The 14,739-nt window shown below is 39.7% G+C and overlaps 1 protein-coding gene across 2 annotated transcripts; it reads left to right on the top strand.

Annotated features, from left to right (window-relative positions):
- The first annotated feature begins 7,914 nt into the window (after positions 1 to 7,914).
- On the top strand, positions 7,915 to 14,390 carry LOC141804872 (spindlin-Z-like). Of its 2 annotated transcripts, XM_074689524.1 has the most exons (6): positions 7,929 to 7,997; positions 8,287 to 8,339; positions 8,639 to 8,680; positions 9,341 to 9,600; positions 10,346 to 10,579; positions 13,760 to 14,390. In XM_074689524.1, the coding sequence occupies exons 3-6, from the start codon at positions 8,661 to 8,663 to the stop codon at positions 13,963 to 13,965; spliced, it is 720 nt and encodes a 239-aa protein (XP_074545625.1). In that variant the 5' UTR covers positions 7,929 to 7,997; positions 8,287 to 8,339; positions 8,639 to 8,660; the 3' UTR covers positions 13,966 to 14,390. The 2 variants fall into 2 exon arrangements, with proteins under 2 accessions (XP_074545624.1, XP_074545625.1); XM_074689523.1 differs by lacking the exon at positions 8,287 to 8,339 and having other exon boundaries at positions 7,915 to 7,997.
- Positions 14,391 to 14,739: the final 349 nt, after the last annotated feature.

The following is a 14,739-nucleotide window of genomic DNA, read 5'->3' as shown; positions in this document are numbered from 1 at the left end:
CTGGAAAAAAATGTAGTCCAATCAGTTTCTGTTGATATCATCTTTGTGTGTTCCTACAGTCAGTAACTGAACCAAACTGGCATACATAATGCAGAGGCCTGAATCAGCTCCAACTTGTTATCAAACGGTGCAACTGACTGTTTTGGTAACTTTGTTCTCTAAAAACTGAAATGATTTCTGAAGACCAAAGCAGCAACTCAAGAGTTGAAAACAGGAAAGTTAAAGAATCTTGTACTCTTCACACTGACATGTGGTTCACAGACCCTGTAAGAGTGCAAACATACGATAATCATATGAAGGATTCAGTGCTTCCAGAGTCCACTACATAGAAGACCCTCTCTCTGGTCTGGTTTGGTTGATTGGGGTCAAGAGATTCCATGTCTCTCACACACACACACACACACACACACACACACACACACACACACACACACACACACACACACACACACACACACACACACACACACACACACACACACACACTAATGTGTCCCCTCTTGGTTGTGGTGGTGGTGTTAATTAGAGCTGTGCATAAATGAAGGCAGATGTACTCCACCTCATTCTTGGGGTCAATTAGCTGTGACAGCAAGAGCAACACAATCCTAAGACCCAATTAATGAGAGGATTTACTTATTATCACACCCACTGGATATAATTACATTGAAACATTTAGCAGTATGGTTAAGTGCTGGATGGCAGATGCTCTAGCTAACACCAGCTCAGAAAAGGGACAGTTGTTCCTCATGAGGTTTTTCTATAACACATTATGTTTTACTCTCACTTAGCATCTCTGAAACCACTAAACTGTTTTTATATTCCAAAATACAAGTATTAATGGATCCATGTTAATAGATTTGGATGCCTACATTTTTTAATTGGGAATACCTTAATGGGGCAAAGATATATGCAGCGGTGGGATATAGCAAGTACGTGTGTTCAAACACTCTGAAAATACACACCTGATCAAATTCTTAAGACCAGTTGAAAAATTGCTAGAATTTACCTTTTGCACATTTGGATCTTAATGAGGTTTTAAGTAGAGCTACAATATGCAAAAGCAAGAAGGAGGAGTGTGACAAAAAGCACTTTGAAAAGTGATTTATTGAAAACAAGTAAACTGAAATAGGCTGTTTATCAGCTGATCAAAAGTTTAAGACCATCGCTTAAAAAATGACAAAAACTCTCTAAATCAGAACAAAAGTTTTTCTCAGTAGGACTCAGTAATGAGTAGCTCCACTGGTCTTGTCAATCACTTCAGAAAATTGGTTTGGGCATGCTTAATACAAGTGTTTCCAGGAAGCTTTTGGGAACATTGCTCCAAGTGGTGAAGATGGCTTCATGAAGGGCATCAACTGTCTGGAACTGATGGCTATTTTTATAAACTTCCCTCGCCATCCATCCCCAAATGTTCTCTATTGGATTGAAATCAGGGGAACATGACGGATGGTCCAAAAGAGGGATGTTATTCTCCCTGAAGAAGTCCTTCATCAAGCCAGCATTGTGACCTGCAGCGTTGTCCTGTTAAAAACCCAGCTGTTACCACACAGTTCAGGGCCCTCAGTCATGAAGGATGCCCGCTGCAACACCTGCACGTAACCAGCCGCCGTTTGACCACCCTGCACCACCTGAAGCTCCAGTGTTCACTGAATGAAAAAGCCCCAGATCACGATGGACCCCTCCACTGTGCCGGGTAGAAAACATCTCAGGTGGGATCTCCTCGTCATGTCAGTAACGTTGAAGCCATCTGGACCATCAAGGTTCATTTTTTTCTCATCAGAGAATAAAACTTTTTTCCACCTTTCAATGTCCCATGTTTGATGCTCCCTGGTAAAGTCTAAACGGGCAGTTTTGTGGCATTGAAGGAGACGAGGTCTTTGAATTTGTTTTTTTGTCTTTGTAACCCTTTCCCCACTGATGCTGTCTGATAGTTATTGCTCTGCAGTCAGCACCAGTAAGGGCCTTAATTTGGGTCGAGGACCGCCCTGTGTCTTGACGGACAGCCAATCAGATCCTCCGGCTCAGCTCAGGTGTAATTTTTTGGGTCTACCACTAAACTGTTTTTGTTCCATAATGCTCAGGATCTTTCAGAAAATGTAGAATGACTGTCTGACTGCGTCCAACCTCAGCAATGTCGCACTGTGTGAGGCCTTGCTTATGCAGCTCGACGATCCGACCACGTTCAAGAAGAGACATATTGTAGCTCTACTTAAAATCTCATTAAGATCCAAACGTGCAAAATGCAGATTCTAGCAATTTTTCAACTGGTCTTAAGAATTTTTTTTCCAATTACCTTTTTATTTATGTATTTTTACATTTTATGCAAGAACATAACCAAGACGAACAGAATCAGTATCAAAAGGGAGAGTTAGACAGGACGAAATGGGACAAAAAATATACAACAAGACAGTTAAAAAGTAAATTGATTTAAAGAGAAAGACAAAACAAACACACAAAAAAGCAATTAATATATTAATAAACCATGGTCACAGTACTTTTTCCTCCTTTACACTCAGAGTCAGTGCATGAGCTGTCGAGCGACATAGATGTCAGAGGTCCATAAGCGGTTTCCACATTTTCAGGAAAAGATATCCCTTTTTTTTCAAGATATATGTACATTGTTCCAGACGTAGAGTTTCATTCAAAGTTTGTTTGAACATAGACAATGAAGCAGGATTGTGTTGGTTTCAGTTGAGCAAAATGCACTTCTTTGCTAAGTAGGATATCATGGCAATCCTCTTAGTGTGAGTGGGATCCAGGGTTCTATTCAGATCAGTACCAAAAAGGTAGTATATAGTGGTCTTAAGATTTTAATCAGGTTTGTACTGTATTAATTAATGTAACGCAATCAATGAAAAAATAAAAACTGTTTCTGTGAAAAGTGTAAAAAAAAACAACTATTCACACTTACTTGAAAATAAAATTCCCCCTGGGAGAGAAAAAGTCAAAGATCCAGAAACTGATTTCAAAATAAAACATGTAAAACTGCCTCATCTCGACAGAAGATACACTTTCATCTAAAAAGATGGGAAAAAACAGACAGCAGACTTCTCTTGTGTTGTTCTAAATCTGGAGAGTCTTGGCAGTTGAATGGTGATGTTCAAGGTTCAGGTTTTCTGCCTTTGTGTGTTTTTTTTTTTATTTAGGTCACATGGTTTGTCAAATTTGCCCACATTCCTTATTCGGAAGGAGAGGTGAGCTGTGATCTAGACAGAGACAGAACCCTGCTAATTAAAGCTGAAAACACTCGTCAGCAGCACACTTCTCTTTTAACACCCCGCCACACACACACACACACACACACACACACACACACACACACACACACACACACACACACACACACACACACACACATGCTCAGAACAATCTACCCCCTACAGAGAAACACTTGATGTTTTTGGATCAGCGACACAGGGAAACTGCACAGTAGACTCTTAAAGGCATGCCAAGATTAGCATGTGTGTTTTTGTTTAGTGTGTGTGTGTGTGTGTGTGTGTGTGTGTGTGGGAGATATCTCTTGTATTACCAACATCCCAATGCAACCTGAACTAATGATGGCATATCGTAGCTGTATCATGCATGTCTAGAGCTGAATTGAACTCGGCTGTGACGTGTGTGTGTGTGTGTGTGTGTGTGTGTGTGTGTGTGTGTGTGTGTGTGTGTGTGTGTGTGTGTGTGTGTGTGTGTGTGTGTGTGTGTGTGTGTGTGTGTGTGTGTGTGTGTTGTCCTTCATTCATTAACAGCAGAGACAGATACCTGGGAGAGAGGAAGAGTTGGAGGGGGAGGAAGGAGGAGGCCTCTATTTTTGGAGGCGGTATTCTCATGGTGTCCCGTGGGAGAGGGCCGCTGTGGGCTCTCCTCCTCAGATGGCAGCGCCGGAGAAACCTGCAAGATGAGCAGAGGAGGATGTCAGTCACAGAGGAGGAAACATAAAGGTGAAGATTTTGAGGCAACGCAACTTTGAAACATGCTTGATGCCAAAAAAAATAAGTATCAGATAACTGTGATATCTGGTCTTCCTTCAGCCCTAAAACCTGAAAGACTTCTGCTTTGGAGCGAACATGGGACTAAATGCATCACAAACAACAACAACAACAACAACAACAACAACAACAACAACAAAATCACCACCACCACCAACAACAACAACAACAAAGGCCCTAGCCCATTCCTCCATCATTCAGACTTTTCCTGTTGCTGTGACAACAACAAGTACACAAGGAGGCAAGGAGGCAACCTTGGACGCTGGACAGCTTTGTGTCGAGACAGTGTTGGCTTCCTCACAAAGGCTGTCGGCTTTACCGTACTGGCTCACGCCTCACAAATAATTGTGTCTGTTGTGTACTGATCTGAACTGTCCTGTGGTCAAGCTATTTTCATCTGGGATCACAATTTGCTAAAACCACCCAGACCACCAAACTGCTAATGGCAGACTCTCGTGTGTTAAATGGTCTAATTAATAGAAATGGGTTATGGCTAATCTTTCTGGAAGCCGCAGTTGAGTTTGAAGATTGAATAGCTGACAAAAGAGACATTTAAAGAAGTCCAAATGAGATAAAAGTGAAAATAAACAGATTTTCTGCTGATGCTCAATGCACAAGTACATTGTATACTGCTTTAAATGGAACTTGTGGAGTCAACAGATTGTTTGGTAAAGACTTGTAAATGCATGGCTTAGCTTTCAAGTGGTAACTGAATGGGAACACCATGGGAAGCCAGTGGACACATGGATGTTATCCCTGAATTTCGTATGAACTGATGACATTTTTTGGTTTGTTCTGTTTTGTTTGAAACGCAACAAGGAGGAACAAAAACAAGATCATAAAGTTTAGTTAACACCTGCTATAACTCCTTTTGTCCTGTACATTCATTTTTTCGGGTGGCTGGAGCCTATCCCAGCTGCCATTGGGTGAGAGGCAGGGTACACCCTGGACTGGTCGCCAGTCAATCACAGGACTGACACACAGACAGACAACCATTCACACACACCTACAGACAATTTAGAGTGACCAATTAACCTGATGAGCATGTTTTTGGACGGACTACCCAGAGAGAACCCACGCATACATGGAGAGAACATTGCTAGGCGCCACCCTGTTGGCTATGGCTGCCTTTTGCAGCAGCTCTCTCTTCTTTGTCCATTTTTGTAATTTTTCGTCTCTTTTTCGTAATCTTTGTATTTAGAGTGGATCATTACTCTGTATGGCTCATTTGTTGGTCATGGACACCAAACTTTTTGTGTCTTCAGTGATATTTTTACTACTTTTTCTCCTGTGTTTGTCTGGAGATCCTACATGTAACCATGGCTGCATTGTTTACATGTGAACTCAGCTGCCAGCAGCCTGTAGCATGTCAATGCTAACTGGTGTAAGGCCTGATGTTTCCCCACAAGGTGAGGAGAAGGAGGTGAGGACGACGTGCTGGTTCTCAGGTGTGAGCTAAGAAGTGACGACATGGACCTGTCCTTCCATCCATCGTTATTGGGAACGTAAGATCTGCCATGCTAACCCAGCAAAACAGAGGGAATACCAGAAGGCAGAGCAGCATCATACTATTCACAGACATGGCTAACGGAGCTAACATCAGACACCAACGCCACATTGGAAGAACTTCACCTGCTGTGAGCAGACAGGATCCAGGAGACAGAGACTAAACAGACTGCTGAAGAAGCTCAGTCCTGGACCCTGTGGAGGTGGAGGCTGGCTGAACTGGACAATGATGGACAAGCTGTCATCAACTACTTTCTTATGGACCTTTTTGCACTTTCTATACACTTTCTTACTTTTGTTTTCTCGATTGCTGCTGTGACTTCAATTTTGTTGTACTTGTTGCAAATACAATAAAGTTCTATTCTATTCTGTTCTATTCTATATTATTCTATTCATGCAAACTCCACACAGAAAGGCCCACTGGCCAAGCTAGGATTCAAACCAGTGACCTTCTTATTGTGGGGCTGCAGCACTAACTGGTGCGCCACCGCGCAGCCCACACATTCATTTTGTTTCAACATATCACCGTAAATTGCAAAACCTAAACTTTCAATTAGAGAAGTTTCGGTCAGGTCAGCCCTACTAAAAGTAATGATTGACATTAGATCAAACATGGACGACAACAAATATACTGTCTTTGTACTACTTGATCTCAGTGCTGCTTTTAAATCTTTTAGATCCAGAGAACAAATTAGCCTGATGGAAATTTTTCAAACTAGTTTACCTCGTACTTTGGTAAAAGGTAGTTTATTGAAACGGTTAATCACTCCTCCAAACATCACGTGGTTACCTGTGTGGTACCACAAGGATCAGTTTTAGGATCTTTACCTTGTGATTTGTATATGCTACCCCAGGCAATAACCTTAAAAGATGTGTCATCTCTATTCACATCCATGCTGACGACACTCAGCTCTGTGGCTGTGCCTCCTGATGACACAGAGCAGTGGGACTCACCTTTTTACTGTATTTTAGATATCAAGGTCTGGATTTTGCAACCTTTTTACAGCCCAACCAGGACAAAACAGAAGTACTCATTTATCTGCTGGAAAGCTTTAGCACTTCCAGGAATACTGAATCATTTATCATTTTTATTATCATTTATTCATTGAGTTGAAAAGTGCTAAAATCCACATTCATAACACCCACCATGATCAAGCTTATTTCTGTTAACTCGAAACTTCAAACCCTGCTTGACTTGACCATGTGTGACCTTTCACACAACTGTTTTACTGGTTTATGTGTTATATGAACATACATTTGATTGTAAAAGTGGTGATATTTACCATATGGTGGGAGAAGATATGAATAATATGCTGTGGGTAAAATTAAGTTAATCAAAATTGTTTAAGTAATAGGAGCACAACTATTCCCTACTGATTGCAGTTGAGAGCTGCTGATTGCTTATTTTGACAAACTGTTTTTATTCAGCACCACAGCAATAGTGAGTCATGCACATACAGGTGGTTTGGCACAAGATAAAACCAAAGCTTCCACCCTGAAAATGCTGTCAGACAGGCACCCAAGGGTACTGCATCACTCACTGCACAATGTTCAGTCAATCATCTGAAGTCTGGTGGAGCCAGAGGCAGAGATTTTGTGTTAAGTCTGACATCTTGTGGTAATCATAAGCATTTCAACTATAAGGAGGGTACTTCTTTGTGTGTTATCATAGCATTTTAGTGTCAGAGCAGTTCCTGTGGTGTATTCTTTGTATATTAAAAAAAATGGCTGGCTTTATTAAATGGTGCACTTCATGATAGTTAACTACAACAAAGTAAAACTCAATGATTTCAACATAACACTGAAATTTGTTGAAATACAGCAAAGCCCATTTTAAAGATTATTATCAAAATTATTAAGTGTCTTTTTTTTGTCGTTCAAGATGTGACCTCCTTTTCTTCAACATTAAATCATTAATAAAATAGAAAATCAAGAGCCTCTGTGAAAATAATGTAGTTGCATTCACATATTAAAGATAAGCAGAAACCCTGGTTTACAAGGTAAAATCCCCCAGTAATTTAATTTTTTGTTCTATAAAAATGTGCAAAGTACTGTTTCTTGCTGTGTCTCTGAGACTTTCAAGATATTTCTTGACGTAAAAAAGGTGTTAAGGATATTCTGACTGAAGAAGTGTTGGAAACACTGGGACTTGTAGTTTTAGGACTAATTTTGCTGGACTGTATCTTAAAGTTTTGACAGATAAAAGGTATCAGAAATATCAATGTCTAACTGGTATAAAGGCATAAAACGTCGGCTAACGTTGAGATGTTAACAAATGGCTTCAGGGTGGTCAACAGTGGTGCTTCTTCACACGGGAATCCTTCAACGGGACTCCATATCCCAGAGTGCTTTGGGAGCCGTAGGTCGGTTCTGGTATTTGAAGTCTTTTTTTTTTTTTTTCTTTCTTTTTTTTTTTTTTTAACATGATCGTTTCCGTGTGTCTAGCCTACGTTAGGTGCTGGAATCTGCCCTGCAAAGACAAACACATGTGAAAATATTGATCAGGTAGGACAAACCGCTCCTTCTACAGGCTCTAGCCAATGAAACTGTCATTTGCACAAAAACAGAAATGTTATATTGGTCATTCCTTAATTTTGTAATGTTAATGTAGAAGCTAACGTTACAAGCAGTGTGCAAAATCAGCGCTTACATGGCGATGCATTTCCTTTTGTTCAGCTAGCTTATGTAAAGAAATACTGGAGACGAGTGATCATAACTATTACCCATTTAAAATAGAAACAGAGCGACCGGAATGATTTACTGAGGTTGTCTACTTAGCTGTTTCCAATTTTAGATGCAATGTAGCTGCAAGTGTACAACCAACCTCGACACGTCGACGTTTACACGGTTAGTGTTGCTGAAGTTACATATTTATCTGCTCTGCTCTACAAATGTATAAGCCACTCGCTAAATTAGCACTCAGCTACCTTAGTTAGCATTAGCATTTGCTTGTCGCAGTTATGTTGTTTACATCCGGCTATGGGAGTCTGTTGGCTAATTTGCATGAGTGTAGCTGAGTTGGTTTTGGGGAGCAGACCCAGCAGACCTGTCTGTAGTACAGTAACTGCTCTTTTAAATGTGTCTGAACACGACTTTGATGTTCAGGTCCTGTCATTTTCCCTCACTTTTCTGTTTTTGTGTCATAGGGTTGTGTGAATTTATGGAAACATGTCAAAGAAACGAGGCAGGTAAGGATTCAATCTAATTAACTTTGCTATATTGAAAAAACGTGTGTTCAATTACCTGTTATTTTTTATTTTTGATTTCTAAAAATGCTTTAAATTGGGTGTCAGACGAAGTGACTACACACTGCAAAGAAACAGACATTCATTTTACATTTCTACATCAAAGATGTACAATAAGTGATACATTTGGACGTTTGAGGAAAATAAAAACATGGGATAGGTGTTTTTAAAATAAAGCCATTGGATTTCAAGTTAGATGACTAGGATATTTGAAAAAAAACGAATTGGCCATATTATGATGCTTGGTAAATGTTGCAGTGTTTTGTTCTAATAATATCATGTTTTAAGTCACTGAAACAAGTTTTTATCAGTGACGACTTAGACACGACTTAATGTTCAGAGATCCATTAAGTAGAGCTGTTAGAAGTGAAGACACATTAGAAAGCACAGGTTTTTACGATTTTTATGTAATCAGACAAGCCTACACCCATTGATTTTCTGTAGACTAGTCTGTACAAGTTAGGGAAAACAGCTCTAAATAGTGATTTATGGTTTAATCTTCACGGTCAAAACACATTTTTGCATTGCTAGTACCTCGTGGAGCTCACCCACTTTAAATCTCCAACTGATATGTTAATTAAACTCTTCCCTCCATGTGTACAGGAAGCGTAGCAGTGGAGAGCTGAGTGAGAGCTCAGCGTCAACCCTGAGTCCGGACCCAGACAACCTGTTGGGCCGAAGGATTCAGCACACCTGGAGGGAGAAGGGAAATGTAACCAAGTGGAAAGGCACCGTCCTGGAGCGGCTCACTGTGAACAGCTCCCTCTACATGGTCAAATATGACGGCTTTGATTGTGTATACGGCATTGAGCTCTTTAAAGACAGCAGGGTGTCCAACCTGCAAGTGTTAGCAGAGAAAGTTGGTGAGTTCCCTCCTATCTGCTTGATATCGTAGACAAAGCTTGTTTCTCACTACACCATGGATGATTCTCAGTTTTAAGTTTGAGTTGGTGTTTTTCCTGTTCTGTCCCTTGGGTGCTGTGTCTGTTGTTGGGAATGCTAGCTATACCACTAAGACCTCCTGTTGATTTAAAACATACTACTCTTTTCTCTAAACCTGAAGTCTTGGAAAGAAAAAAAATGTTAGTGTGTGAATGGTTGTCTCTTGACAAGATAACATCGTGATCTCTTGAGCTCAATCAATACTTGACTTAATTCAGTGAGTGGACCTGAGGACCTGAATCATTGTTTATACTGAGGTTACGAGGAACATTTCCTCAACTCAGCTGAAACAGAATCATGCCTGAGTTTTTACCCCCTTGGACTTTTTAAAGTGTTACAATCTTAAATTCAGATGATAAATTTGGGCTTGTTATCCAAATAACTCTCATTAACAGTTTGAATTGCAGGTGTGAACAGTGAGGCAAGTAGTTGCACTTGATCCTAGCAGCTACACAGGCAACACTTAAAGCTTTTCATGTTCATAATAATTTATAGATTGTGTCAGATCATTACAGACTACCCCATTAAAAGCTTCTTTTAATGAAGGGATAAAAAATGGAAAAATTGCTGCTGTTTCAGCACCATAAGATGAAAAATTATACAACAAATTAAGCTCATATAAAGTTTTTCAGTTCTAAGGCTTACTGAAGTGTCTTCTTTCCACAGTGAATAATAAAATCAAGGTGCCTCCTGGGGCCGAGGAGCTGGTGGGCCGAGCAGTGGAGCATCTGTTTGAGAAGGAGGACGGAGAGAAGAACGAGTGGCGAGGTATGGTGCTGTCCCGAGCCCCCATCATGACCCACTGGTATTACATCACCTACGAGAAAGACCCAGTGCTGTACATGTACCAGCTGTGGGATGACTACAAGGACGGAGATCTACGTGTCCTGCCTGAATCAGGTACAGAAACCAGTGTTGTACATTTGCATGAAACTGTTTATTGTTTCATGATTCAGAAACTGCTGGATTGTGGGAGGAAGGGAACGGGACTAATTTACATAGTCAGCATTGCTAAACACTCCACTCTCTATTGTGTCTTTTTTTTCTCCTGATTGTTTTGTGAAGGGTTTCTGTTTGATTTAATAATAGGAAAGTTTGTTCTGCTGTGCAAACTCTTTTCAAATTAAAAAGAGAATTATACTATCAGGCGGGGAATGCAGGAGAATAGGAGAGGTAATTGTGTAAGTCATGGTGCATGGTGAGCAGGTGGATATACCTGTTCGGATACTGACAGGGTGAGCAGTACCAGGGTTTCAGGGGGAGGGGTCTTACTATTCTGATTTACAGTAACACCTTTTCCCCTTTTTCTTTTTCTTTTGTTGAACCCCTTTTCACCCTGCTTTGAAAATTGATACACAAATACAATTTTTTTACAATTACGGTTGTTGTTTCTTATAAATTAATCCCGTTTTTATTTGGCCATAAACTACAGACACATACAGACTGACATAAAAAATTTTTCAAAGACGATTCACTTGATAAAAAAAAAAAAAAAGATTTATACAGCTGAGAAAACTCCCTCTGATATTATGGTTGGTAATGTTTCCATGGAAATGAATTTTTATCAGCCTCCTTTCAGGACAAATTAACATTAATCTAAAAATTTTAAGATTGTGGTCAATTGAAACATTGGCCTGCTAATTTGCTAAGAAATACATCCACCTGAACATTTTCATTGAGGGCAGCACCAGCAAAGGTAAAGCAGACCTCAGCAAAAGCAGAGATGCCTTTTTTTCCTGTGAGCTTTGCAGTTGAAGAACCTTTAAACATAAATGCGACAAAAGTCACAGCTTCCAGCAATTTAAATTTTATTTTTTATTTTTGAACACCACTCAAAGTTTAAGTTTCTGTTGTAGTTTTCAGAATCCTAGTCATGTGCTCCCTAGGGCCCTCATTTATCAAACGTGCGTACGCCTGAAAAATGGGTGAACGCTCTTTTCCATGCACAGATCGGCAGATCTCTGGATCAAACTTTTAGCACAGATTTTTTTTTAAGGAAGCTGTATTGATTACAAGATTTACTGTCAAGATTATTATTTCACTCCTCACAATATTATCATATAAATGTTAACAGTGCAAAAAAGTGACTGTTTCATAACAAAGGATGTTCATTTTTACGAGATCATAACCTATGTGCTCGCCTCGTGGTACGAATAATCATAAAAGTCCGGTCTACCCGTGCACGATCGACACACTTCAGCTCCACTCCCTCCTCAGTCTGTGACAGGTTCAGGCTGGAGTCTACAGCTTCTTTCAGACTTCAAACACATCTTTAAAAGCCAACTTAACACGTTTCTGAACCAGAACAGAAACAATCAATAATATTGTGGCTTCTAATAGTCAGACTTCACAGATTAATTAATCAAGGTAAAAGCAAAGGCTGTGTAAATTAAATGTTTGAAACTCTGCTGTATTTCACTTTGTCACATCCATGCTGCAGAATCACTGCAGTGATTTCCTTGCAGGAGAGTTTTTTTCTGATCCGCTCTACTTTTCCGCCACTTTTCCGGCTGCGAAACAACGTGGCGTCATTTCCTCTCTACCTCTGCTGTTATGGTGTTGTCCTTTTTCCCATAATGCGTCCCTCCATGTCGTAAATCCTGTGGGTTCAGCCAGGTAAACCTTGAATATTTAGGGGCGTGTTGTGGAAATTACAATTGTTTTCAGCTGCCACATTTATCAACACCTGATAAGGCATACGCCGTGATTGGCCCTGGTACGCACATTTCATAAATCAGACACAAAATTATTTTTACACCCAGATCTGCGCTAATTCCCACGCAAGATTGATAAATGAGAGCCGAGGGGTGGGAGATAAAAAATGAAAATCAATATATATGGATTTTTGTTCGATAATATCAAAATTGGTATTCTTTGTCAAATAATTGTTTTTTTTTTTTTTTCAAATTAAGATTCTTCGTTTTAGTCTTTGTTTGTAAACTGGATTGGAAAAAAAGTTCCACTTTTCTCCAGTAGAGGGTGAAAGGTTTCTCTCTGACTCATGTGATATGCAGTTTATGGGAAAATATGGCTGCTGATATAGTATGTACACATCATTATCATCATTCAACCATTTTACCATGGTCTAGTGTCAAAAAAGCAAACTAAAATTGGCAAAAATCATAAATATCTAAAAAAACACAATTTAAATCGTAATGGAATCGAATCGCGAGAATAGCATATTGTCCCAGCCCTAGTGCTCACCAGCTGTGGCCTGGATTGCAGGACAGAATCTGAAATCAAAATTTCTTAATTAGCTGAATTAAAATTAGCGAATTTGCCACATTGTTTACCAGTGATGCTCACAGAAACTAACCGTCTTGCCTCAGTGTCAACAAGTAGTTGTAAAATAAGCTGGAACTCTCCTCAGTGGATTGATTTGTTTTGACATTTGTGAATTGTGTGTTTCTGGCGTTGCTCTTATCATGCCAATTTCATTCCTGGTGTCAAAGTTTTTTAGCCAATCAGAATGAAGTATTTAAAACTGCTGAATTTTGAGTAAGAGAGCTGGTTATTCCACATAATTAAGGCTCTTTGATCTAACTGTCCCTCTTGTGGGTTTTATTTCTCTTAATCCTGTTCCAGCTCCTCTTGACTCGAACAGGTTAGTAGGACAGATTAAGGTCTGTTGTCTGCAGATGAATTAAACATTTTCGTCCCCTATTTTATTTTGGTCTTATCGTGGCTCAGTGACACATACATTTTATTCAGTTAAAATTTTGCCAACACTTTAAGTGTCATTATGTTGTACTGTGGGAATCCGCAGCATCATATGCACTCACCAGGTCTGCTGCTGTTGCCTGGATTGCAGGACAGGATCGTTCCTCACTTTTTCTTCAAGTGTGCAAGACTCCTTCTTGTAGATAATACTTGATGTAATAAGTGAGATTTTCCTGGTAATCCTTTTGCTGTTGAGTGCAGTGGGAATTTTACCCAAATTGACTTTTAAACACAGCCAGACTGTGAATAATCCGGACATGCATTTTAAAGGAGGGTGAAAGTTCTGCTTTAAAGATGAGACATGCTCCTGTTTCTCTGATTTTCATCTTGTTATCTGTTTGTTGTTTACCTGTCTAACAGAAAACAAACACCTACTCCCGGCAGACAGGAAGCCAGGTGAGGAGCCAGAGAGCCTTGTGGGTAAACAGGTGGAATACGTCACAGATAATGGCATCAAGAGGACGGGCTTGGTTATTTACCAGGTCCCAGCTAAGCCCACTGTATACTACATCAAATATGACGATGACATCCACATCCACGTCTATGATCTGGTGAAAACTACCTAGTACTGACTGTCCACTTTCATCCTTTGTCGATGGCTTATCTCTGACTCGACCAGCCGTTACCTGTGAAAGTGTTACAGATTTCAGTTTTTCTCTAGTTGGAGGTGATGTGCCGAAGATCAAAACCACCATCTTTTGTTTTTATTTTTTAACCCCGCATTGCAAGACATGTTGGTTTTTGATTCTCAGTTTTAAGCTTGACCTCGATGTTTGGCTGAGAAGTCCTCTTCATTGCAAATGATGCAGATGTCTGAGAGCGGTTTTTTAGCCCAGCAGAGGAAATGGAGCTACAGGTTTTGTGAAACCATACATGTATAGTGAAACTTTCAGACTCCAAGTTCATACTTTTGCTAAAAATAAAACTCACAGCAAACTTTAAAAAATTCATCTTTCTTACCAATCCCCCCATGTTTCACCTGTTTTTTTTTTTTAATATGTCTGTGCTATTTATATCACCTGAAATATCTCGCTGTTCTGATGGTAACATTTTGGCAAACCTCATCTGCTGTGCTTTATGTGTGTCACTGGGGAGGCCTTTCAGTTCATTGAATATAGTTGTAATATTCATTTAACCAGTGCGCTAATTTTACCATCACAGTGAAGTCTGATTTCAGTTACAGTGTATAGATATTGATGAGCAGTGACTGTCTCACTTCTCACATTTAAAACTGATTATTCTTTTAGAAAAAAATGTATCATATTTCTCTTTTGTTTCCATGTGTAAACCGCAAGTTTTCTTCATTAATATAATATATGAAAAAAAAAATGGTGTTGTTG

The sequence above is a fragment of the Halichoeres trimaculatus genome, unplaced genomic scaffold (genome assembly GCF_033239565.1).
Source record: "Halichoeres trimaculatus isolate MK-OKI-2021-1 unplaced genomic scaffold, fHalTri1.1 fHalTri1_scaffold_15, whole genome shotgun sequence".
Lineage (NCBI taxonomy): Eukaryota > Metazoa > Chordata > Actinopteri > Labriformes > Labridae > Halichoeres > Halichoeres trimaculatus.
Note: the sequence above shows the minus strand (reverse complement) of the source record. Positions and strands in the feature narration are given on the sequence as shown.